Source organism: Spinacia oleracea, chromosome 3, assembly GCF_020520425.1.
Source record: "Spinacia oleracea cultivar Varoflay chromosome 3, BTI_SOV_V1, whole genome shotgun sequence".
Classification (NCBI taxonomy): Eukaryota; Viridiplantae; Streptophyta; class Magnoliopsida; order Caryophyllales; family Amaranthaceae; genus Spinacia; species Spinacia oleracea.
Window position 1 is genome coordinate 54664465 of NC_079489.1, and position 27090 is coordinate 54691554.

General features: G+C 35.8%; 1 protein-coding gene across 1 annotated transcript; it reads right to left on the bottom strand.

The window, feature by feature from the left end:
• Positions 1–2638: 2638 nt before the first annotated feature.
• On the bottom strand, positions 2639–23029 carry LOC110802401 (protein root UVB sensitive 6). The gene is made up of 13 exons (XM_022007845.2): positions 22610–23029; positions 20654–20752; positions 13964–14077; positions 13097–13168; positions 12897–13007; positions 11945–12064; positions 8067–8168; positions 7902–7974; positions 5655–5738; positions 5504–5568; positions 5262–5363; positions 4986–5168; positions 2639–3339 (listed from the first exon to the last, which is right to left on the bottom strand). Exons 1-13 carry the CDS (start codon positions 22970–22972, stop codon positions 3280–3282), a joined length of 1548 nt encoding a protein of 515 aa, XP_021863537.1. The 5' UTR covers positions 22973–23029; the 3' UTR covers positions 2639–3279.
• Positions 23030–27090: the final 4061 nt, after the last annotated feature.

A 27090-nucleotide genomic window follows, 5' to 3' on the forward strand; every position in this document is an offset into this window, starting at 1 on the left:
TAGAGTTAGCCTCTCGAGGCCTAGAAGTACTAGGACACTCATATTTGGGTTTGCCCCTTAAGATAAGTAACTCACCCAGTTCAGCATTTTGAGATTTAGTCCTCTCAGCAACATCACCAGAACTCATCCAGATCTTGTAGGTCTTAAAAAGAGAGGAATTCCCATATGATGTAACAGTCTATCGGGGTAAGTCGTTAAAATACTTTGCCCATGCAAGGATTCGTTTCTGTGGGAAAACCGTTGTATTTGGTGGTGTAGCGTCCGAAAAAGGCATAATCTGCCTCATACTGTACAGTTTCTGAACTCGATACGGAAAGATGTAAGTAGGATGTGTCAACCCTAGAAGTATGTTGAAAACAATGGTCTTTGAACCACCTACCATAGATCGCAGATTCCACCACGGTATCACCAACTTAATGGAGAAAATGCCATGGGTAAAATAAGAAGTCCACTCGGCCTCATTTTCCCCTTGGTGCAAGTATTTCCTACCGCCAAGAGCCTTAGGAAAGTAAACTTGGGGATTAGCATGAACCTCCAAAAATCTCAAACTCTCTGCAAGCCATATCTGGAAAAAGGTACACAGGAATCAATCTTATTGTTCGCAAATCCTATAAAATCAAATAAAACGAATACAAAATTGCTTAAACTATACTTTCACATGGATCCTGGTTTCGGGATTAATATCGCTTATATGTTAATGAAATTAACAGTAAATCCCATCAGAAGATGGTTGGCGTGGTGGTCCATTGAGTGGTTTGGGCAGAGGAGAGAGAAAATTAGCCAAAATTCAAATCTTAAATTAGCCTTATTATGTATTAACATTTTGGGAAATTAGTACTTGATTTTCACAAAAATATAAAAAATGATTTTTCATATTTTCTAAAATGATTTAATTAATTTTAGGATAAAAAAATAAAGATAAAATAAAATAATTTATGTGCCACAAATTAATTGCACTATAGTGGTCATATTTGCTATGACCATCTTAGAATTTTTTATTATTAGAGGTACAAAGATGGTAGTGACAAGAACAAGTAGTGGCAAGATCATTCGCCTTTCTAAATTTAACAGTCAATTTCAACCCTCCATTACTAATAAAAGTCAGCAACTTTCAACTTGACTCTATTTATCTGAATTGGTTTATTTTTTACGTCTTTTTTAGTCAATTTGTTGATCTACTCCTTCCTATTGTCCTTCAACTTGACTCTCCTCATTTTCTTTGGCCACCTCGTATCATTCTCTCTCACCTCTTCATCTTGTTCATTGTCAAAGAGTAAGCCTGGAAATTTTGAACATGGACCTGTTTCTAATGTTGGGATTGGTCTAAATTGATGTATGATGCTGAATTTAAAGATGGGGCTATTGGGGTTCTTGTAAATGGTATACTGTTAGACTATTCAAATCCAATTGCTTTCGTTCCTGCTGCCGAAGAAACGAAGAATGAAACTGTTGTTGATCGAATGTTGGATGAATGGAGTTCAAGAACTTGTGGTCCAACTGATCAAGATAACATTGAAAGCTCGGAATCTGAGTTGTTTGATGCTGAAATCAAGGATGGGAGTAGAGAGGTTTTGCTAGCAGATACAAATATACAATGGTTGATAGTATGAGTCCAAGGAATTGTAATCCTGTAATTGAGGAAGGAAGCAGGAGAATGTTGATGATAAAAATCGTAAGACCATGTGCTGAAAAATAATTTATCTCTCATCCTTCTCCTCCTTCCACCTCATTTTCCACTAACTTGACATATCACTTACTTAAATCTCTCATTTTTTTCTACAATCTTGATTCAAGATCATTAATTTCTCTTACCTACTTTTTTTACTTTTACATACACTCCACTTTGAGTTCACTTTCAAACACAATTATTAATTTTAACAAACATAATTAACATTATATCATGCAAAACTAAAAAAAACTAAAAAAAAAACTTAAGATGCATTGCATGCGTGGCAGGCTGGCATCACCACATGAAACCAAAAAAAATAAATATGTATGCATGCAGCATGCAGTACAAAATTATTTTAGTAAATATTAGCCTAATACTCCGTATGCAAACAGATAGCAAATGCAAGTTACACTTCAGTTAGGCCCCACATCCCATTTTAATGAACTTGACCTTGGGTCACATATACGACCCGAGTCAAGTTAATAAAATTTTAACCCTTGTACACTGTCAACATTGTAGTTATTTTATCTTGTCAATTATCACTTGATCCAAGCTACATGTCAAGATTGTGTGTGCTCTAATGAATGTAAATCATGAAACTAGTAAACCAGCTAAAGTTTTCTTTTTCTTTTTTTGCGATTTTATGATTTGGAGAAGAAAAGCAAGTTTTTGTGTGTGTGGGTTAATGGCGTCGTTTGACTTTTATTTCAGAAAACTGGTCAAAAGGTCCGTTTAAAGATAATAGATACCAATGTTTATATTAACATGACATATCATATTAGTGGGACTGTTATTAGAACACCGGCCAAATGTTGGATTATTAGAGTTAATTTTTCCAATAGATTATTTTCCATCCTAAACTCATCATCATTTATAATGTCTCAAAAATACAGTTCTCTATAAGGAATCTCCCAACATGCAATTAGGGGCATAAGCAGATTGTAAAAAACACCAAAATCCGATCCAAAGTAGAGAAAACCGAACTGATATCAAACCATACAGGTAACAAAATTGATTATACAAATATAACAATATCAACCTGCATTCTTCACATTTTGTAGACCATCCTACTTTACAATTGCTTTACTTTGGAAATGGACAAAAATGGCTTGCCGATTTCCTCACGAAGGAAAAGTCAATCCAATTGACAATCATCCATTTTAAGAGTCAACCTCGAAAACTATCAAAATCTTGCGCCCTCCCACCCTACCGTAACATCTTTGTGTATTACATGCAAACATAAACATATCACCACCAAACTCTGTAATAGATACAAACAGGAAGACAAACTTTAATACATATACATTCTACAACTTTTGTAAACTTATTGCTGCTTCAAATACCTCATTACGTTCTAAATATTGAATTGTAGAAGTCTGCAATCTTCCATTAGATCAATATTTCAACAGATCACATCCTTATCCGCAAAGATGACACCCATTACATAGACTCCAATATGTATCGCAATTAGCAGCAAGATACATATTCTCCCCGAACCTCAGTCATGAGGACTTGGTGTGTCATGCAAGCATCCATATATCATGACTTCAGTTCTTTTTTTTCTGATCCAAGATCTTGTTTTCTGTCAAATGAAAACATGTGGTCCAACCTTATTGTTGACACAATCGCGCACGTCCAGGATTAAGAAGTGATTCAGACATTACCCATCCCTGTGACAGTTTAAAGTTACCAATCAATTTCAGATACAATCAAAAGCGGGTAACAAGTCAGAACTAACAAATCACTTCTAACACTCCTCATGACCAAATGAATAGCTTCTGTGGATGGAAACAAATGAATCAACAAATACATTTTACCTTCACTTAAATTCCTTTACCTTACAAAAAATTTATAGCCCATTTGAGGCATGACAAAATCAAACTATGATTTTTAGGGAAACACAAATATATTAATAGAACTTCTATGTCATCCAGAAATCAAAATGAAACAGAAGATTACAAACGCAATGACGAGGACTTCTAGGAGGCCCTTTTGGAGGTACTAAAATATTTTGATAGCAGAACTAGGTCCAAAAAGTCTTCTTTGCCAATAGATGTTTGACTGAACCCCAAACAATATACAGCCATACAGGATCTGTAATGAGACCCCCCCCCCCCCCCCCCCATCCCCCTTCCTCCAAAAGGAAGGCAATAGACACCTGCAGATAAAGATCACTGGATACTTGTAACCAACTCCATCTAGGCCTAGACCTGTTGCCCCTATCGTGAGGATTTCACAAAATTAAATTTGTAAAAACCCTTCTAACTCCTTCAGAGTCTTCCATGCTGACAATGAATATTACCATTATGCGAGGATGACATATAAGAATGAAAAAAGGACTGTTCCCCAAACAAAGAATAGTTCATTGTATAAATTTCACCAAAAGAAAGAATAACAGTTGTACAGTGGAAATTAGCATTATAAGACTTGTGTCATTCATGAAATTTGTAGCACATATGTTATATTTGAAGCAATATTCACTTTCTTACGACACATGCTAGAGGAATTCTGGCTCCAAAAGTTATAACAAGACCCAGTTATTGGACAGGGTAGCCCATTGGATGAAGGATTATGGTCATCAATGTAAAAGGGCTTTTAATGGACAAGGTCATTAGAGTCCAGGACCTTTGTTGGACAAGGTCGATACAGGGCCAGAATATCAACCCAATAATTAAATAAAAGACAATAGATAATGTAAAAATAAACATAGGAATAGATTAGTATTTATATGGAGGTCTATTGCCTCTCTTTTCCATCCCTTTGCTTGTTTTTCTTGCCCATTATCGACCCAATAATTACCTTTGACCAGCACCGACCCAACCCACTTTGGCCCTTTAGAAAGTGACCTTCTAATAACCCGACCCGAAAATGACCCGACCAGATAATGACCTGCGCCGACCCTGACCTAACCCGCCCGATAACCAAGTCTAGTTATCACCTGTGACATAAGAACCAAGCAAAATCCAAACTCCTCCCTCTCTTTACTTACAGGCTTGCCTAAAGCTCTAACGCCCTAAAATTATCTCTTAGACCAGAAACCTCACACGAGATAACAGAAAACATCACACAAAACAAAGTTCTACTCCCATACACTAGATTCACAAAATGTACCCCAAAAGGACAGTATAGCTAAAGAATATCCAAAACAAGAATAGAGATTTGACATAAGTCAAATGTAAAAGTAAAAGAAAATTAAGTGCTCAATGACATTTAAATGTCATAAAAATGGGTTGCCCCTAATCCAATCCAGCTAATAATAAAAGATCACACAATGACATCTAGGGAAAGACATTAAAAAAAACTGCCTTCAAGTTACCTGTTCAGCAGCTTTATATTTGAACAGGCCATATGTAGATGAAACCATCTTGCAGGACTCAGCCACAAGACTTTCAATATTTACAGGCATGGCTATAGAGCCTAAGCTATCATGCTCATGATGCTTCTCAGAAGCACTTTTCTTTTTGACCGATGATCGAATAGAATGATTAAGTACATATCCCTGCAAAGGTGAATTCCCGGCAGAGATAAGTTTGAGTATACTAAAGGGCTGAAGCAATGTAACAAGAACGAAACAACCCAAAGAGTCACTTACATGAAATGCCGCTTTTAAGATGTCTTCAGGCTTTGCCTGATCCTTGAGCAATGCATACACTTTGTTCTTTACAGGATTGAATGTCACTACGTATCTCTCTCTCTACTTAAAAAAACATTTGAGTAGTTGGTGATAATTCAAAAGAAGTTTGAAAATCTAAAACGTTCAAACAATTATACATATGCATGCTCCATGATACTGATATTTTATTCCAGAGAAATCAATTTGCTTGCAATATGTACCTCAAAGAGTGGCTCTAATGCAATATATAAACCTGGGTCTTGAAATGCATCCTTGAATCTACAACCTGTAAAGTACAAGAATTCAAGTTTCACAACTAGTTGGAAAAATACAGGAACATAAATCAAGAAAAACTGATTAAAATCACCATACCAAGTTGAACAGAGGTATCATGTACCCATGGAAATGAAAATATGCTTTCCTTTAAATTTCCTTCTTTTAGAGAAGGAACTCGCCCTACAGGGACCATCAGACATAATAAGAAGCAGTATTGCATCAGTTCATAACACAATTTATATATTTATCATCAAAAACGTGTAGTTAGACAAGAAAAAATATTGATATAACTTAGAAAGAGAAATCCAGAGAGAGGGTGTTCTCGCCAAGAAAATTCTATCAAAATTACAGATAGCCCAAGTCCTCTTATCTCTCCTAGAAAATAATTTGGGAAAGCCCAAGCTGCCTTAGACCATCATGGGGATAGTAACAAGTTTTAAAATCCAACTAGTTCTTTCTAGCCAAATTTATTACTACCTCCGCTTCACAATACATGTAGCATTTCTCACTTGGGCACTATTCATCCATCAACTTTGACGATCTTTCTTTCACCATTATAAGAAAAAACATAGTCAATTGATATCTTGTAAAATTCGTATCAATGCGAGGATTCAAATATCAACTCTTTATAATTTTTACTTATACGTATTTAGAGATATTAACGTCCAAAGAAGCGTGTTGGAGTATGTGCAAAAAGAAATGTTGCATGTACTGTGGAACGGAGGTAGTATAACTTAGAAATACAGAGAGGACAAGGTGTTCTCGCCAAAAAAAACTCTATCAAAATTACAGATTAGCGTAAGTCCTCTTTATTTCTCATAGAGAACAATTAAGGAAAGCCCAAGCTGCCTTAGCCGATCATGGCGACAGTAACAAGTTTAAAAATCCGACCAGTTCTTTCTAGCCAAATACACCAAAGGACTGGTATAGCTTTTGAAGCATATCATCCGTGTTGATGCTTCCAAAATCTAGTGCTCAAACAAAAATACTAATAATTTAAAATCAACAACCTAGCAAATACAACCAATTGTATGCTTCCAAGAGCACAAGCACAAGTGCACAACAAAGTGTTTGATGGATAAAATGATGGCTAGGCTTAAAGGTGGAATTCTAGACATCTGTCATTTGCTGCAAGGGTTTACCTAATTCTTGTTTAGCCAAAATATGTGTTAGAAACCAGTTATTCCATCTTTAGAGAAATTTTATGGCAAGTGCTTACTTTTGTTCAAAGCCAGGGAAATGATGCTGGTATAAGGTTTGCACTTCAAGAAAAGGCAGGTGTAGGTGTTATAATGTGCTATGTATATTCACACCAGGAATATTGAAGTCCTTGGAAAATATGTATGGGCCATTGCAGCAAAGCAAAATTCAACCTGGCTTGCACTTCAAGAAAAGGCAGGTAAGTGTTATGAAGTGTTATAAATGTTCACACCAGGAATATTGAAGTCCTTGAAAATACGTATGGGCCATTGCAGCAAAGAAAAATTCAACGTGGCCTAGATGGGTCATGCCCTTAGAGACTGTGACTGGTCGCAGTACCATACTAAACCAGGTAGTCGGTGGCACTAGAGGAAATTTTGATTTATTAAAGAGCAGTTGAGAGAGTTTCAAGATAAAATGCCTTCAGACAGCTCAGGCCTTTATCTGTAGTTGAATATATCCAGGAAGTTGATTGGCATAGAGAAACAGAAGCAAATGGTGCACTTGTATAGAGATATATGGAACAAGATGACCGTTTCCAATTCCAAAGCACAGAATAATTAGTTGGATGGTTGTCAAACAAGGCTGCAGACACTAGATGGTTCAAGAAAGGAGTCTGTGCTGACATGGTGAGTCTGGTTAGTGGCAGCCTGGCAGGAGTGATGAGACACATCAGCATCTTGAATATCAATTTAATTTTCAGTGTTGCTGGAGCTGAAGACCTGGGCTGGAATAGCAAGTAAAGCAATGCATTTTCTGTTGGTTGTGAGGTAGATTCAAAATAGAAGCAGGGGTAGAAAATTATGGGATAAGCCATTTTAGCTGCTGCTGCTGCTAATAGTATACGGATTGCAAGAAATGAAGCCCTTGGAATAAGAAAGATCCCACTGTAAAGCATACTTTACAGAAAGTAAAGGACACTTTGATTAAATAAAGAACATTCTCCCTAGGTGGCTGCATACTCACGGCTATAAGAATATTATTAGTATAAATGCAGGTTGTATAGCCTGGTGCAATAATGTATTGTCATGGCTGTTAATCATTGTGCTGTTTTCTCTCTCTCTTTCGTGCCAGTAAACAAGAACTTTTAAGCAACACATTTTTTTTCTTACTTATCAGAAAAAGAACACGGCAAACTCATACCAGTATTAAGGAAAGAGTCCACCGCCACAGTAAATCTTTCCCTGTTCAGAGTATGCAGTACAACAGACTTAACCTGTGAGATAGCCAATATTATACGGTGAGCAGATTTTAATTCTCTCAGTTACGGGACAAAAGTACAAAATTGAACTAAGAAAGAAACCTGACCTCTTGATAAGAACTCAATACATAACCACAAGAAAGGAAGGCAAATGTTGTAACCAAGGATGGATTATTTTTTGAAAGCATGATGCTTAGTCCAGTACCTAACTGCACAGGACACAGTTGGTTGACATCAGCAGCAGGTGAGTGTTTTGTGCAATGGCATAACAAAAATGATATAGCATACACATACAGAATTGCAATAACACAATGCATGCAACAACAGCCATGTCTGAGTCCATAGAGTGGAAACTTCAGAGGGTAAAAATACATTAAGAGTTAAATCAAAATCATTGTTCTCGAAAGCAGACTGCATCAGAAGATATACATGAAAGTTGGATAAATTATTTCATGTCTACTTGTAACATAGAGAGGAGGGGGTCAAGTAGACATGAAATAACACTACATACTACTAATTATGCACTTAAAAATTAAAATCAATATTTGAACAAGAATGAGCAAACAAGTCAACCTGAAAATTGAAACATGAGAATTACATGCAATAAGCCTTTAAAATCAGGAAAGTGTTTCATTAATGCCTGTCCCCGCTATGTGCCAGTACAGCCATATCTGCGTCTGAGTAACATGTACAAAAAAGCTGTGGAAGGAGGTGAACCATCCATGGTACAACCAGTTGTACGACGCACACAGTGCAATCACACTTATTTTTTTGCTTATTTGGAGCTCCTCCAGATTGGCAAATAAGCAAAATATAGCCTTGAGTCCTTGATTGTACCGTACAATTGTTGTACAGGATATACAATAGAAAACCCTTGGGGAGGGTGGGGAATATTTGAGAATAAGACTCCCAAAGCACATGATGAGAAATAAAACAACTATATTAGCGCCAATTTTGTAGTTTAACTCTCTGGGTAGATAGGAAAAATGAACACTGACACCTACCAAAAGAAATAATTTGATAGTATGGATGGGAGCGATATACAATGATTTCCAGCCACCACGGCTCAGGGAAAAAAGAGAAGCACAGCAGCAGTAAAAGGACGATAACTGATACAAAAGTGCATTTGAAATTTTGAACACTTACAAAATATGATTCCATGACAGCTATCAAAGCTTAAGACATCAAATTATTAACCAAGATACTTGTGATAACAACAGAATATCCGTGATATGTAATAAAAGATTTAGCATTTTTGACAAACAAAAACCACAATATTGAAAAGCCTTGCAGCCATATTTACTTATTTTCCTAGTGCAATTCCAGACTTCTATAGAGAAATGATGACTGTCCAGTCGAGCCTAAACATTCATTACTTTAGCTTTAGATACTGATGGGTTTAGTCAAAATAGCTAAACAAAGCATAACTGGATACACCATTTCCATTATCACAGCCATAAGCCACCCCTCCTTTATTACCCTACCAGCACGAGCCTTTTTTGAAACAAGGTAGTAAATTAGTGCTATTGTTGGTGTGCATAATATTCCAAACAACCTTTCACTCTTCTTTGTAACAACACCAAAACATAGAGGTCGAGCATGGCCCTAACAGACTAGACTTAGAAGAATAACTCTGCCTTCTTAAAAGTTCACAAGCTTCAAAAGCCTTCAACATGATGCACCTTATTTGCACTAGGCTTCGAATTCCAAACACATCCCTCGTTCTGTCTTAAGCCACAATATGAGGTGCAACTACCGCACGCTCTATATTAATAACACACTTTTTATATGGGGAATAACTAGGGAAGTTAATGGGGCAGGGTGGGCGTGGTGAATGGTCTCTCCATACCCACTTAAATCCATCCCACCTAAACCACCCACCACGTATTGCATTATATCCAACCAAACAAGTATGCAGATCTTGAATCGTGACTGCCACAATATACATAACTGTCACCAATAAAATATTAATCAAGAAGTGCGCTACTTGATAAATCATAGTACATTACATGAGTGGACATGCAGCGGGGCTAGAAGGGTGGCAAAGTGATAGAGTTGCAAGGGGTAGGGGAAGACCTAAGAAAACTTGGAGGAAGGTGATTGAGCACGATATGAGCTTTATTGAGATTGAGGAAAATATGGCGTTGGATAGGACAGAGTGGAGGGAGAGAATATACATTGATGACTTCATTTGACTTATACAGCTTCCATGTTTATGTTTCTTTCTACTTTTGTTTTATTTTTTATTTTTATTCTTATTCTTTTTTTTTTTTGTAAAATTCTTTAAATTTTTATTTTTTTATTTTTTTTTTATTTTATTTTACATGCTATTTTGAAATTTACTTATTTTACTTATTCATTTATTTTAAACTTTAGTTATTTTTATCATATCTTACAATATTTCTTCTATAATATATATACACATTTTTCTCTTATCTTACTTTCATTAATTCCACTATCTCTTCCTTATTTTTTCTTTTTTACTTCCTGCTCCTTTCTGGTTTGATTAGTGACACTGACGATCTCCTACGACGATTCATGTTAGCTGACCCCAAATCGTTTTGGGACTAAGGCTTTGTTGTTGTTGTTGTTGTTGTACCTTTCATAATACTCTATTAACAACATATTTCTAGGCAATATTCGCAATTAATTGTTCACAGTCAACTAGTTTGGACTTCACTTTTCCAAAACACCCACGTACCCCAGTATGCCCAATTCTTCCTTTAAACCCTGTCTCCGCAAACTTAGATACTTTTCCATGCAACCAAGCTTCAGATTTCCCCTCCCTATTTCTCCTCATTCTGTTCTATCTTTGAAGTGGTAACCAAAAAATCTACAAGAAAAGGTGATCAAAACTAACTCAGCAGACACTACAATGAAAGGCTAATCTACACACACAATTAAAAACAAATCATGTGGCCACATTTTTCTTGATTCATTAATTAAATTAATTCCTCATTTCCATATTAATTGCAATATGAAGCGTTTCACACTTCCCAGTGCACAATTTTAACGATTAATATTTTAATTATCTAAGAAGAAATTTATAAAAATTGATATTTTGAATTTATATGTCATGACAAATCTGACAAAATACCACATGGGCACATGACTCTGTCAGTTAAAGTAACTGCTATGTGATTCTGAAGGCTATTAATTCAGCTCTATAGCTCAGTGCTTATTCCAGAAAGGAAGGCTCTTCTTATGTAAGATGTTAAAAAAAATATCATCCATTCACCTTGTCTGCATGAAACCAAAGCTAAGTCTTGGCTTCACTTTTCGGCTCATGCAGGCAACACAGCCAGACTTTTCCTAGCTCCTACTCCCCCCGTCCCTTTTATTTTTTATGTTGGTATCATTCACGCGATTTAACAAATAATTAATGTGGGCAAAGATTCGTTTTTGTTTTTACTTAAACAATGCAAATTACGTTTATTAATAATGCTTTCACCTTTATCCATAATCTGGCATTGGAAAAGTGAGAAAAATTTAATGCCCCAATGAAAAGTGTATGAGATTTAATGCCGCAACAAATATAATTGGTTAAAACAATCACTTGACACGATTTTCGACAGAATATTAGGGGCATTTATGTTATAATCTAAAAGGAATATTCCAAATGTAAAGATTAAAATGGGACACCCAAAACGGAATATATGTAAAGAATACAATGGGATGGAGGGAGTAGTTTGAAAGCATGATTGATAGGCATGGAATTTTATAGAAGGTAGTTGCTCCTTGTAATTAAAAGTAATCTACCGGTAAGATACGATAATCCTCAAAGAATTATTCAAAGGGGTTTATCAACGCTTGATAAAAGAAGTATATAATAGATCAACATGCACATCATGAGCTATTGTAAGATAAATTTCATCAAACAAATTATTGTGTTAAAGAATAATTCAAATTAATATCTTAATACCTATACCTTTGATTACTGAAAAGCAAAAGACATTTAAAAATGAACCACAGCACAAAAGCATACCAGATCTGCAATGTTGCCAACACATTCACCTTTAGCAGTAACATCGCCAATATTCTCACCCTTAGCAAATGCTTTGTAAATTGGAGTACGAGTAGATGTTGATGTAACAGCACCAACATTCTGTCAGGCGCCAAGCAGATGAAACAGATCAGCCAGAGCATAGACAGCATTCATAAAGACACAAAAACACATATAGGCATACAAACTACAGCCATCACGGCCACAAAGATGACCAAGAAAGCACAAGTTATCATTTCTAATCTTTCAATAGCCCTTCGATGTGCAAACTGGACAACCTAGCCTCCTTGCTCTATCAGCAAATATTGCATGGTTGTAACTATGAGGATGAAACAGTGGAAAATTCGATGTAGTTCTACCAATCTAAAAAATTATCCCTAACATTATTTCACACATATTATAAACTGCACTACCCAATGGTTAAAGATTAACAAACACAGTTAGACTAAGGAGCAAGAACAATCAATCTGCATGTACCACAGTACAATTGTATGCTTAAAGACATCTATGCATAAGTTTCTTGAATACATATCAAATATAAGATGCTTTTCATTAACAGCATAGACAGTATAAAAAGAAAGTACAACTATGAAATACTACGTCCCACAAAGCGTTTCCCATGTTTTTATTTTAGTTTGTCCCAAATACCTTTCTCATTTCCTTATTAAGATTGGGTCCACAAGTATTAGAGTATTGTTTTCGTTACCACTTTAAACAGTTAACCCCACACGCTCACTTCAAAAAAAAAAAATATTAAAACTACAAACTACTTTAATTTACGTTCTTAATTTTCTCAACAAAACCCTGCCATACACAACTATCCTAATCTATCCAAAGGAAATGGGAAAGGATTTATTGGACAAAGGGATTAAAAGTTTCTTCTTTTCCACATGTTTGAACTGCAATCCCGTTTAGCCTTGAGTAGTAATCTAACCTTAGCGACATTGGCAGCACAAGCCAGAGGCAGAAACAAATTTGGCATTGCTGCTGTTGCCAGCTCTATCCCAGCACCCAACTCCATCAATAGATCACCAGAAAATCTAAGCTGAGAGGATTACATATTTACATGTGAAAGTGAATAATATTAGAGTCCAATACTTCACATAAACAGACAGAGGAGGGAGAGTTACCTACTTGTTTCAAATCGTAGTCAAACTTCTTTCCTTGTCTTGCAAAGAGCATTTTTCCAACACGGCCAGCACCATCCTATGTACGACACGTATATCAGAAAGGCTTCCATGATTTTTAAACAGTAAAAACCAAGAGCAATGGGGTTCAAACTCAAAAAGTCACAAGACACAACAGAAAAATAAAATTCAAAGACGCAAGTATAGTGAAAAAGGAATAGCAAAATGGAATTAAAGAAAACCTCATTTGTTATCACACATCAACAACATATACAATGATGATGGTACTCACACAAACGGCACTTGCCTCTCAGGTTGTATATGTTTCCGCCTAGACCTTTTTCAATCACATTCAATGTTTCAAATAGTTATTCATGTATTACAATATTAACATATAACATATAATTCACCAAATCTTTTCTAGCCAGGTGTCATACTAGGACAAATCCATTGAATTTAAAGGACACCAGACAGAAGAAGCAGTACGCTCTTCCCGTCCTGTACCTGATTCTGCTAGAAATGTTTAATTTAATACTTCCGTTTATTTTAAAAAAAAACCTTTACCAATTAGATCTTTGGAATGCTGAAACATCCAGAAAAAATATTCACACATGATCTTTTCCTATGAGTAATTGAGATGGACCTCCCTGGATATATTGAGCAGAAGCCAGAACATGTTCAATTCAGCAATAGAATGATATTTTCACGAAAAGGCAAATGGCGTATTGAATTAATATTAATAGAAAAGTTGAACAAACACAGCATAAAGTAGAGTAAGAACAAAGCTTTCAGCGTGCAATAAAGGTAGAAATACGATAAATAACAAAATGAAAAGCATTCATAAATTCAGACTCAGTTTATTTGATTATTTTACCTTAAGGATCCAGTTAATAGCAACAGCACCAGGTGTAGCTCTGCTTCTAGATACTCCAACGGAAGTCAACAGTGTTTGTGTTGTAAAGACACCCATGGCTCCACCAAAAAAGTGCTATAGGAAAATACTAATAGTAAGATAGTGACAGAAATAATTCAAATAATGAATCTCAAGTCACAGAGAAAATGAACAATAAAACTGTCATTGACAAGTGACAACAATACAGCAAAAGTCAAGCCTCAAATAGTGAATGCAATATGAGTCGGTCTCTCAACCCATTTAACATCTAAATTACCCACTAACCCCCTAATTATCCCAACCATATTAACCGGAACCCATCCATTAACCCATTTTTTTCCTTTTTCATTTTCTTTCCCCTCTCCCCCTTCCTTCTTCTCTGACCTTTTCTTGTTTATCCAACCCACCCCCATTGTTGTTGCCATTTCTTTCTAGAAATACCCACTATGGGTTTCTCTTGATGATTATTGTGGTTCACTCTTCGCAAAAATGCTGAAAATCTGAGTCTTAGGTTCCAACAAAGTACTGTACCAGGTTGGGGTTTAGGGTTCTACCCTTCTAGAGAAATCTCTCTCTTTGAGTTGGTCACATGATTCCAGCGTGCTAATAAACCCAGAAACGGATGACTTTAAAGCTAATTTGACGAATTAGTGAATTAATTAGCTGAAAGTGTTAGATTGATGTTGATTTGAAATGTTGATGGTGCCCAATTTCATGGTAAACCCCTTTTCTGTCCCCAATTTTCTCTGTCCGCAATCAGCCCGATTCGAATCGAACAACTTTTTGCTGTTTTTCCCAGAAAAATCCTCAAATTTCTTCCTTTTATCCCCGAAATTTCTTGCTGGATTCCCAAAATGATACCTTTAGTGGATTTGCTCGAAGTTGAGAGAAGAAAAACAAACCCTCCGCGAAAATAATCAGACCCTATTCCCAGTTCAATTCGCTGCGCCTTATCTATGAGATTTGATCTAGTGCATCACAGCTCCATCAAACAACTTCAGCCGCCTGCTTGTATCATCACCATCTGCGTTACTTCGACACTCCTCTTTTGGGCTCATACCCATGTCAACCCGACACGACACTGATCCGGGTATGGAATCCGTACCGGATCCTTGGCCGATCAGTCACACTGGCTGGTCAGCCCGTGCTTTAAGAAAATTTCCAATCTAGTTTTAATTAACCCTAGATCTGTTAATTAGGAATAAAATTCACTTTGTTTTTTGTTTAAAGCATGGAGCTGCTTTCAGAAAACTTAGTCAATTCTTTTTTTCAAAAGAAATTAATTCTTATTTTCTTTTTCTTTAATTTATTAATTTTTCTAGTGATTTCTTTCCATGTTCCCATACCCGTGTCTAAAATTAGGACAGGGTCCTCGTGTCTTGAAATTTTAACTTTACCGGGTCCGACACTATACCCGTGTCCGACACCCGTACCGAGTCCGAGTAACACAGATCACCATCCTTCGCTAAGCGTGACTTTCCATATGTTGTTGTTGTCATGGTTGTTGCTAACAAGTCTCCTGTGGTGAATATGTTGCCGGAAACTGCCGCAGTGAGGCTAAAATTTGAGGTGGGGTAGCGTTGGTGGGCTTCGACAAGGGTGGAGGTGTGTTGTTTTAGTGGGCGTCAACAAGGGTGCAGGTGGAGGTGAAAGAGGACGATGACAGAAACATGGATGCCATGATAGTTGAGGTGGGTGGTGGGTTAGTGGAAGAAGGAAGGGGAGAGAGAAAAGAAAAAGAAATGGGTGGGTTAGTGGGTTAATGGTTTAATTAGGATTGTTCATAGATGGGTTGATTAGGGGGTTAATTAGACGTTAATTGGTTGATTATGGGTTGATGACATCATTAAGGGTATTTGGTGTATTAAGTTTTGTTTTAGGGGTATTTTATGTATTATGGAAACCCGAGGTGTAGTTGGTGAACTACTTCAAAACTCGAGAGCATTTCATGAAAAAGCTGTTAATTAAATCAACAAGGGTCAACATGTAAGGGTATATTGGATATTGGTAGTGTGAAAGCTTTTATTTCCTAGAATAAAAATGATGCAATATTTGCGAAACTTCCTTAAAAGGAAAATGGTATAATAATATTGGAATGGAGGTAGTAGTCATTAAATTGATCTTCCTTTCCCACTAAAAAAGTTGATCTATTAATCTTCTAAACGGTAAAAAAAATATTAGTGCGGCTAGTAAATTTCAACTTGTATATTTCTTAGTGAGCCAACAAATGGGAGGATTGCACTATTGAGATTTCATTTACAACTTCTAAAAAATAGCTTTCTCTTTTTGTGTGCTTCAATTTGTACCGAGTAAGAATATAATCATAATATCATGTTCTGTAATACTTTGAAATAGTTTCTAAGTATTAAAACATTAGTTCATATTAGGGGGCCCAATTTTTAACAAAAGAATGAGGCCTCTAAAACCTATATGAAAGCACTGATTACGCTTAATATTATAGATATTATAGTCTACTATTTTGTGAACTAACGTAATTAGGATTATAAATAACTAGAGAATCAACTTTTATTTTACGAGAGAATAATTGAATATGACTAAGAATTTACATATCATATACGTAGAACTGTGATACCAAATATAGAGAGACTATTAACCTAGAACTATGATATCAAATATATATTTCCTCCGTTCCTTAAATATTGCACAATTGTTGACTTTTCGTTTTTCAAGGCATACTTCAACTCTTAATATCTCGAATTATGTACAAGTAAAAATTATAAAAAGTTGATATTTATAAAATATATATCGATACGAATCTAACAAGATGTCAGATGACTACATGTTTTCTTATGTATGAATCACAAAAGATGACCAAAACGTAGGAAGTATAACTATTACCCGACTCACTGCATTTGTAAATAGAAAGAGGAAATAAAATTGCAAATATCTTAGTTGATATTTCTTAGCTTATAAAATACATCCAATCGTCAAAGTATATGTCACAAGATCTTTATCATACATGCGTTTGTACCTTGTAAGGTAAATCCGAGGTCATTTTTATGCTCACTTGCTCACAAAATACAAGCACGTGGGGAAAAAATAGATTTAGTTTTACCATACACAAGATATCTACTATTGTGACAAACATTACACGAATTCTCTAATAACAATGTACCACTTCCTCCGTCCCTTAATACTCCCCACGTTTTGACCATCAATGAGTTTTAGGCAATTTAATTGACTTATTAATTTATTAGGTGGTGGTTGATAGTGGTATATTTTGTTAATATAGTTAGTGGGAAAATGTGTCAAATAAAGGGGCGGGGGTGGGGGGTTGATTTTTTTAATGTTTTTTTTAGGAAGTAGGAATATATGCGGGTCCATGGTTAAGTGAGAAAAATGATATAATATTAGTAAAAGTATGTCAAACGGAATGAATATTAAAGGACGGTTTTATAAGGAAAGCGGGGCGACTATTAAGGGACGGAGGGAGTAATTTTTGGTTGAACTTACGTAATTATAATTTTGCAGAAATTGTACAATCAACTACTTATGACTCTAGATGTACAACTCATACAAAAATGTTTTCATGATCTAATTATTTTGATGTAAAAAGTATCTCCTTTATCTAATTATTTCACACTGGGAACATACTTTGTATACATTATTTTTTAGTTTGTGTAAATATAACTTTAAATTATTAAAAGAAAGATGAAGATATAATGAAGTGTGTATTATTTTGAAAAGATATGCCACTTTCGTCAGTGACTAAAATTTTATTGCGGAATATAAAATATGGAATCATAAAATAATATCCCTCGCAATATTAATTGTATTTATCATTATTGTTGTGGAAACAAATTCTATGACTTTGACAAAAGAGATTTTACTAGATTTGCATTAACTACAAGAGGATAAAGAATATATTAATTTGGTGGATGATGAGTAGAGTGAAGATAAAAAAAAGTATTTACCTACAGTGGCTTGGTGATAGTGCGGGTGTGAGATGTGACTATTCACGTCGTGCCTCGCTCACACCCATAATCTATCCAAATTCTAGCTTATAAATATCTACTTACATTAACTATTTTCTTAATTTTATGACTTGTCTAGCAATATCAAATTTATGTCAATATATATGATCAAAATGGATGGTTATATTTGGTAAATATATTTAGTTACATATGCTAAAATTTAAATTTAAAAATACTCCCTCCGTCCCGGAATACTTGACCTGTTTTCCTTATCGGGCCGTCCCTTAATACTTGACCTGTTTCTAAAAATGGAAATATTCTAACAATATTATATGATTTCTCACTTCACCCCTATTAACCCACCTACCCCCTACTCCATACAAAAATAATTAAAAATTCAACCCCTACTCTCCCCTAACCCCACCCCTTTACACATTTCCCACTAACTACATTAAAATAATACCCCACTATCAACTACTACCTATTAAATTAAATAAGTCAATTCAAATCCCTTAAACTCTGTGCCGGTCAAACCGGGTCGAGTATTCCGGGACGGAGGGAGTACTAGATAAGGTACGAAAATGGTTATGCGAGTGGGTAAAGTGGTGAGGGAAATAAGACGGGTTTTATGGAGTTATGGTGATGGGTGCCTAAGTGGGTGGCATGGAAGAATGATAGTTTTTTTTTTCTCCGACCCACCACAGGTGATGGTAAAGAATTAATTTACTTCTCTTATACTCACTTTGTTCCTATTTACTTGCACCCTCCCTTTTAGGAAAAATATGTGGGTGGTCACATGAGAAAATTATGTGAGAGAGAAGCAAAAAAGTAGGTCTAAATTACTATGATTACCTCCTTTTTTTCTACTCAAATCACAAACTTAACCCCTATGAAGCATGGGTACGCCTCCCAGGCGCCGTTTCCCGTACCGGGTACGGTACGGGTACGGGACGGATTCGCCTGGGATTCGTACCCAAAACGAATTCAAAGGGTCGGGTACGCGGGCTATGTTTGGGGACGGCTAAGGTAAGGTGAAGTCGGGGACGGGGTGGGTAAGTTTTCTAAGGAGGAAGACACGTACCCTATAGGTTTTATGAAATCTGAGAGGCCCGCCGGTCACCTGTCGTCTCGCCCAATGATACAGTGTCCATTGAAAAAGATGGCGAAGGAAGAAGAAGACGGCTGTTTTTTTGTTTGTTAATAATGGCGATGGAGAAAAAGGATGAAGAAGACGAAAAGGAAGACGAACCTTTTCCTTCTATTAATTTATTACGGGAGTAGTATTTTAGTTTTCTTTTATTCATTATTAAGTGTTTAAAGGTGTACAGCTGTACAGCAAGGCAGTTAGATTCTTTATTTAATATTATGAGGATGAGGATGTACAGCTGTTACTCATTACGCCTGTTAGAGCATCTCCAATGGTTACATACTTACATATAAGGACTAGCTTGCAATTTTCATAAAATTTGTAGCTACTAGCCAACCATTGGAGTACATATGAACAATTAGCCAAGTTAAGCAAATTAGCTCTACAAAGCTAATTAGCTTGGGAAAAAAAAGAACGGAAATTTTTTTTTATTTGATAAACATGTGAATTGAATAATAAAAATAAATTTTTAAAAAATGTTAAAAAAATTTAAGCAACTTGCTTACCATTGGAGCAAAATATACATGAAAAAATAGTAGCTTGAAAATCTGATGTGGCATATGAAAGCAACTTACCAATTTGCTTACCATTAGAGATGCTCTTAGTACTGTATTGTTTTGTCACACTTACCAAGTCTTTGCCAGCTGTTTTGTCTTATCAAAAAGAGTATTTTTTTCTTTATTTATTTTTCTTTATTCATTTGATTTTTTATACAAGTAAGGAACACGTGATATAAATATTTATTTATTAAGAGGTTATTTATTTTGTTTTTTGGTTTTAATTTTTACTGATTCTAAAATTTAAAGTCCCATAAAGGTTATTTAGACATTTTTAGTTATTTTTTTGGTATTTTTAACTTTGAACTATTTTATGCGGATGTTTAATTTAGTTAAATTCTTATTTTTATTTTTTATTTTTTTATTTTTTTTGCCGAATCCATGCCGTACCCGTTTTTTGCAATTTTAATTTTGCCGTTTTCTGTCCCCGTACCCGTTTCCGTGCAACCTAGCTTAACCCTACAGTCAAGTAAATATATAAAATATGAGAAATGCGAAGGGTGGAAAATATTATACAGAAGGCGGTTCCTTAATTCCTATATCACCCATTAATGAGAGCGAATTAAGCGTGATTATTAATTTGTAATTATAAAAGAATTCATATTATTATTACACATTTAAATAATAAAAAAAGTTGAACATTTTTCGGTATAATGTACCATGCATCGTATAGGGACTATACTAATTGATCACTAAAAGAGAAATTAAGAACCCATCTGAATTGAAGAATTTCCCTTGTATAAGGGGAGGAACTTACGGCTAAAATAAAAACAAGGAGGCTGCCTTGTCGGTCTTTTACTTTCTAAACCCGTATGAGGTACGTGAAATGAATTTAACATTGTGCCAGAAGATGTAGAAATCCTAGAGGAGAATCTGAAATAGGAGTTGATGTGGCAGGAAAAAAAACCACAATATCATGATAACACAGGATGCAAACTGAGTCCTAGAAATGCAAACTCTCTAATTCTCAACAAAACCCTCCAACTCTGTTCTACACCAAAGTAAATTTATTAACTTTGTGAATTTTAAGTACCTTTAGTGCCCTCCATGTCATGTATGGTACATACGAAGGTGAGACACTATCAGGAAAGCCTTCAGGAACAACATAGGAACGTATAAATGATACTAACTCCTGCACACACACACACACACACACACACAAAATGAAATGAGTTATGTGATGGATACATCAGCATGCTAAATGAGTCAATAATAATACAAAATTGTTTAAGGCAATAAGGAAAATTTTCCCTTGCAGCCTTAAGCAAGAGACTCCACATCTTAATTTTAAAAGGCGCAAGGCGCACCAAGGCACAAAAGTCCCTAGAGCCTAGGCGCAAGGCGAAGGCGCACACCTTTCATACGAAAGGAGCACAAGTTTTTTTGGTATTTATTTTCTGAAAAAAAATATCAAAATGATTACTTGTTGTCAAAAGGGTAAAATAGTAATAATAGTAACATTAAACACCATACTGAGGAAAAAAACCAAACAAAAAGGGGACTAGGGAAGGTTCAAGTAACTTTTTAGTCACAAGCTATACATTTAGATCCTCGAAAGAAGTGTGTCATACACTCATACCTTACATAAAAGGTTACGTTAAAATAGAAAAAAGGAGTTTACATGACCCGTTGCGGAAAGAGACAAGGGAAAATTGGAAAAATTGTGGTTGTCTCTCTTCTCTTTTCAATATAGTAAATTCTACTCGCTAGTCTCACGTTGTTTTAGCCTTTTTTAAAATTAAAAAAAAAAAAAAAAAAAAAAAAAAAAAGCTTTTCAACACTTGGAGCCTTATACCATAAGGCGTTGTGCCTTGAGCCTGGGAAATGGCTAGGAACCAGTACCTGCGCTTGAGCGCCCAAGGCGTGCTTTTTAAAACTAAGCTCCACATCCCACAACCAAGTAACACATAAGTGTAACTGAGAGCAAGGAGACATGATCACTTATTCGTTCAGGGAATGCTGAATAAATATGTCCATAATGTATCAAACTGTGAAGGATGACAACTTAAAAATCCATTATCTAGGTCTAGGACACTTGACAAGGAAAAACAAATACGTCATGCAAGACATTACACACAAATTTATGCACAATGTGTTGCCCTCATTGGCTTGTATGTGAAGATCAATCAAGCAATAATAGAAAAGATATATATAAACAACCGAGAAAGTTAAAGAAAATCTGTTACGATAGTCATTAGCGAACAGCTGCTTGGGACATGGGAGACCATAAAATTGGTGGCCTACAATAATAGTACAATTGAAGTATATTTTATGCTATCACTCAACAGTTTTACAGTCCATCTTTTTCATTCTTATATAAAACTCCCAATTTTCCAGCTTGTTTGTTTACTCAGATGATAATCAGCCCATCTTATTTTACATGAACTATTAGCAGAAAATTTGAAGTGTAGAACCCCATAGTTAACTTCTACTTGGTTGAGCTTCAATTTTTTTTTCTTAAAGGACACGCATAGTTCAAAGACTTGGTAAAAGTAAATTTCAGCAGTTCGGTTCCTCGAAAAATTGAATTGAATGAGGAAGAAAAAAGTTGATACCTTATCGATTTAAAGACAGGGGAAGTCGAGACAGAAACAGGAAAAAGATAGCAGTCAGACATATAGAAACAAGTTGTTAGCTTTTGCTTTGTATTGCTAAAAATGACACAAATCAACCAAAAGAAAACAATGTGGAAGCCCAAAAGCAATCTAATTTTACTCAAAAAAGACGTTGCGTAGGGGATCAGACTACGTAAAAGCATTTCGATAGCAAATATGTTTCATTCCCATTCACCAATTAATCACTCAAAAACGTAGAAAACAACGGTAATATAATGAATAAAGAGAAACAAATGACGGGCAATGTTACTCGGACTCTGGTACTCGTGTTGGACATTGGTATATGAGTGTCCAGTCGGCTATTTCGTACAATAATATAGATGATTGAGTGGTAACGAAAAACATGAAAATAAAACAAGGAAAGAAAAGCTTACATCAGTGGGAGAAAGAGGGGTCTGCAAAGAAACAGAACGAATTGAACCCTTCTTAAAATTTCCAAACGAATCATTTTCAGCAACATTCTTCCAACGTCGACCATCGATCTCCTCGCAACAAATCAACCTCAAATTGGAATCAATGTACTCCTCTTCAACAAGACCTAACCTCAAATTCTTGCTCTCCAACGCCGCAGGAACAGTAGGAGGAATCGCCGGCGGAGAATTGGCCGGCGACGGAGGGGCGGAGGCTAAACTGGCACTGATTCGAATGGTTTCCCGCACGAGAATACGCGCATCCTGCGACGATGTGGTTAGGGTTTGCGCCGGTGATGATGACTGTCGAAGCTTCAGAGGCGCCATCGACAAGTTCGAGGGAGGGAGGAGAGAGAAAAGGGGAATGAAAGGGTGTGGGATTTATGAAGGGGAGTGATTGTGGCTTTGTAGGTGACTGGCCCACCAAAATTCTCAACGACTTTGATTGACACGTGGGTTTGGGGACGAAAATGGAAAGTTCTTTTTGTACGTGCTGGCGTTTTTAGTTGAGGTGATGGGCAACTAACTGCAAATTGCCAAATGGGATACACCATTAGTGACTTACTTATGGTTCTGTAAATGAGCCGTCGATTATTAACGTTATCAAGCTAAGTTAAGTAAGAATTATCGAGCTAAGTTAATTAAGAAATATTGGTGTTGAGGTGTCAGAAGCTGACCCGAAAAAATCACCTGCTCCCATTTCTTTATTTAATCATTAACGCATTCAATTAGAAATTAGTCGAGACTGATTAAGATTAGATGTAACAATATTTAGGCTTTGTTTGGTAGGAAGGAATCAGAAGGAAAAAAGAGAAAGAAACTGAAAAATATGAATTCGCGTGTTTGGTTCTAAAATTAAATTGGATTTGGTGGAAAATGAAGGGAAATGGAAGGAAAACATCATTAATTAATGAATCTTCATTTTCCTTTCCTTCCAAAAGTGGAGGAATTTGGAAGAAAACAGAAAATTAAAATATGTCAAATAATTTTCATTTCTTTTCCCTTCACTTTCTTCCATCAAAGCAAACAACGAAAAATAAATTAAGTTTTCTTTGTCTACTTTTTCTTTGTCTACTTTTCCTTCTCTTCCCTTTACTTCCTTTACTAATGTTGTACCGATCAAAGCCTTAAAAAATGAAATCACAAGTATTAGATTAAAACAAATCCATAAACATAATCAACATAAATCTAAAATTATTCAAAATTAATACAAACAAATTTAATTCATATTCAGAGATAGCATTTTGTATCTTATTACACTTTTCGAGTACACTTTGATCATTTAAATTTTGAGAAAATTTATTCTTAGTATTATTACTTTTTCCATAATTAGGGAAGATACAATTTAATTATTTCAAAATTGAGAAAACAAGTAAAAAAAAAAACACTTTTTTTTCAAACCAGAATGAACTAAACTTGTTTAAATCATATGATTACCCACTTAAATCCAACAAAACAAAAGTAATGAAACGACAATAACAACATCGAACAACAACGCAATAACATCATTGAAGAAAAAAAAAATTAGCTTTAAAATCACAAAATTGGCATAAGGGGGGCCGAATTCGACTAACAAAATTTCGGATTTAGAGCTTTGGTGGTCGAATTGGGCCACTAATAAGGCTTTCAACAACAGAAAATTGGTGGTTTACATGAGTTGTGTTTCAAGTGGTTTCACCATTGAAGAAAAAAACAAGCTTTGTAATTTTGTACTCCACGAATACCAGGGGTTTGGAATTGAAAGTGTGGTATCCTATGTTTGTGGAGGGAGAGAATAAAATCAACAATAAGGGCAGACTCTTACTTACGGGGCTCTTAATCTCTCTCTTATGCCACCTAAGCACAAACTAAAAATAAGAGTCTTTTCAAAAAAATGTAGAAATGGATTGACTCTTAACACTACCTCTTAACCCTATTTTTTAATTTTATTTTCATGCAAAAAAAAAAATGTGGCACTAGCTCTTATTTGTAAGAGCTAACTCTTATTTTAGAATTTTATCTTACAAATTCTAATGAAGAGCTTCTCATTTCTCACCTAAGAGTTAACTCTTATTTTTCTCTCTCCTTAAGAGCTCCTTAAGAGACTCCTTGTAATCCCCCGTAATTTTATAAATTTTATTAATATATTTTAACGAATAGTTAATTACATTTAAATAGAATTCACGAATTTTAGAAATAAATATATAATTAACGTATATTTATTTTATTACATTTGAAATATTTTAACGATTTATGCAATCTAAAATAATTTTAGAATTCTATGTCGAAAAGAATTTGGATTATGAAAACACAATTGAATTTAGAAAACAATCCTAACCATTTTTGGATTCAAACAAACTCAATTCTAATCCTAGCCCATTTGGCAAAGCCCAAAACTCAATCCTCTCTTTTCTATTTCACGTGAAACAAAAAATCACAGCAAACCCTCTTCTCCATCACTATTCACGTGAACACCCTCAACCCTCTGCCGTCCTTTCTGCTCTCTGCCGCCCTTGTTGCCACCTAGACGCCGTCGTCGACCACCGTCGATGTGCTCCCCCTCTTCCGGTACTCTCTCCTCCTCCCTCTTCTCTTTAGTTTTTCTTTTTCTTTCTTGTGGTTCGCTACTCCTCACCGTGTTTTTTCTTGGCTGTTCTATTTGTTGGGAAATACAGTTAAACATAATAACATGTAGGGAACAATCCCCAAAGCCAGGAAACATGTATAAAGCACAGATTAAGCATACTTACATTCGAAGCGTGTTTTCCACAATAATCCGTCAACGAACACGAACAAAGAACTCCAATTGTCGTTCCTCTACTTGGTTCACCGACACGATCAGATCCGTCTTGATAATCGTAGCTTAGACAATTAATCAAGATACTTTGCCTTTTGGGAAGAACTCACTTTGGAGGCACATAGAGAATTAGGGTTCTCTGTGTCTCTAGGGTTTTGAGTAATCTGAATTGTGATTGCAGTAAGTTGGAAATTAGGTCATAAGGTTATTTACATAACCTTACTAACCGACCAAGCCCGGAGGCAAGGCCGGCTAGCAAGCCATGCGTGAGACAAGCACAACGCGCTGGGCCATGGGCCTCGCTGCTGTGGTTGTGTCGCTGCATAGGCCCGCGCGCACACGCGCAGCTTCGCTCGGCCATGGGCCAGCGCTGCCGTGTTTCCTTGGCCCTTGCTTGCTCGCCTAGCGCGCGCCCATGGGCCTCGAGTGCTTCGTGCACTCGGCTCGTGGGCCGCTCTTCGTATTCGCGTTTAATATATTTCTGATATAATATTATTTATCGTTTCGTATACGACGAATCACCGTCGTACGATACGATTTATTCGTTTCGCCTAGCTTACGAATATTCGCGATACGATATACGATTCCGATGCAAGGTCGTATCGTATAATATGTTTCCAACTTAAATCCCGAAAAGCTATTAAATGAATTTCCGATTCATTTAATCCGGTGATCTGTTACGTGTCATTGGTGTGACCTTGTAGGTTCAGTTAAGAGTAAGTTGTGAGTTCAATATCCATTAGAACTCACTGATCAGAAGCATTGCTCCAACTAGCTGTTCCGATCACTTGATCTTACTGAATTAATTGTTCGCAATTAATCTGAACCTTGGTATTAGACTTAATGCACCTTGGGTGAAGGACATATTTCCTTCAATCTCCCACTTGTCATTCAGACAAGTGTGCATCCACATTCCTTTGTCGCTTAGTGTTACTTACTGAACATAAGGTAAGATCCAAGCCATCCTTATTAGGTCCAGAAGTGTTTCTCGGATTACAGAGTTCAACTGTCAAACTTTTGCAGATGGTTAAGCCTAACCATTCTGAGCACGGCCATGCATTTTACAGTATCTAACTCTCCGAGAGGCCTTGTTACACAACAACACCATATCCTATCAAAGATAGGAGGACAATCCATTCTTGCAATCTATGAACACTCACTTTGATTAATAGTACGCCCAATAACTGCTTTTATAGCCTCCTTTTACGGTGCGACGTATAGCTAGTATCAAAGCGAACTAATTCTCAAACGAGCAGACATAATCGCTCATGTTCTGAGGAACGGTTTCTAATCACCATTAATGAGAACTACCTATGACATGACTTTAATCTCTTAAAGCGTTCTCATGGTCAATCCGATACAAGATCCAATAAGTATCTATGCAAAAGATTCTGACATCCAGTCACTCTAGTTCAAGAAACAGAACTAAGTAATCTACTTGCAATCTAATCTTCATTAGTCATTGGTCGTCCACCTTTCAATGACCTGGATTAGGGATCCTTTGTGACTTCAATATTCAAGTTCACTTATGGGTGTTTCTTTGCCAAAGAATCCATCTTGACATCCCATTTGAATGATTTGAATCACATGGACTTATCATTTAATTCTAAACCATAATTAAATGAATATGAAATAATAAATTTCATAAATATGAAATGGTTAAACCAAT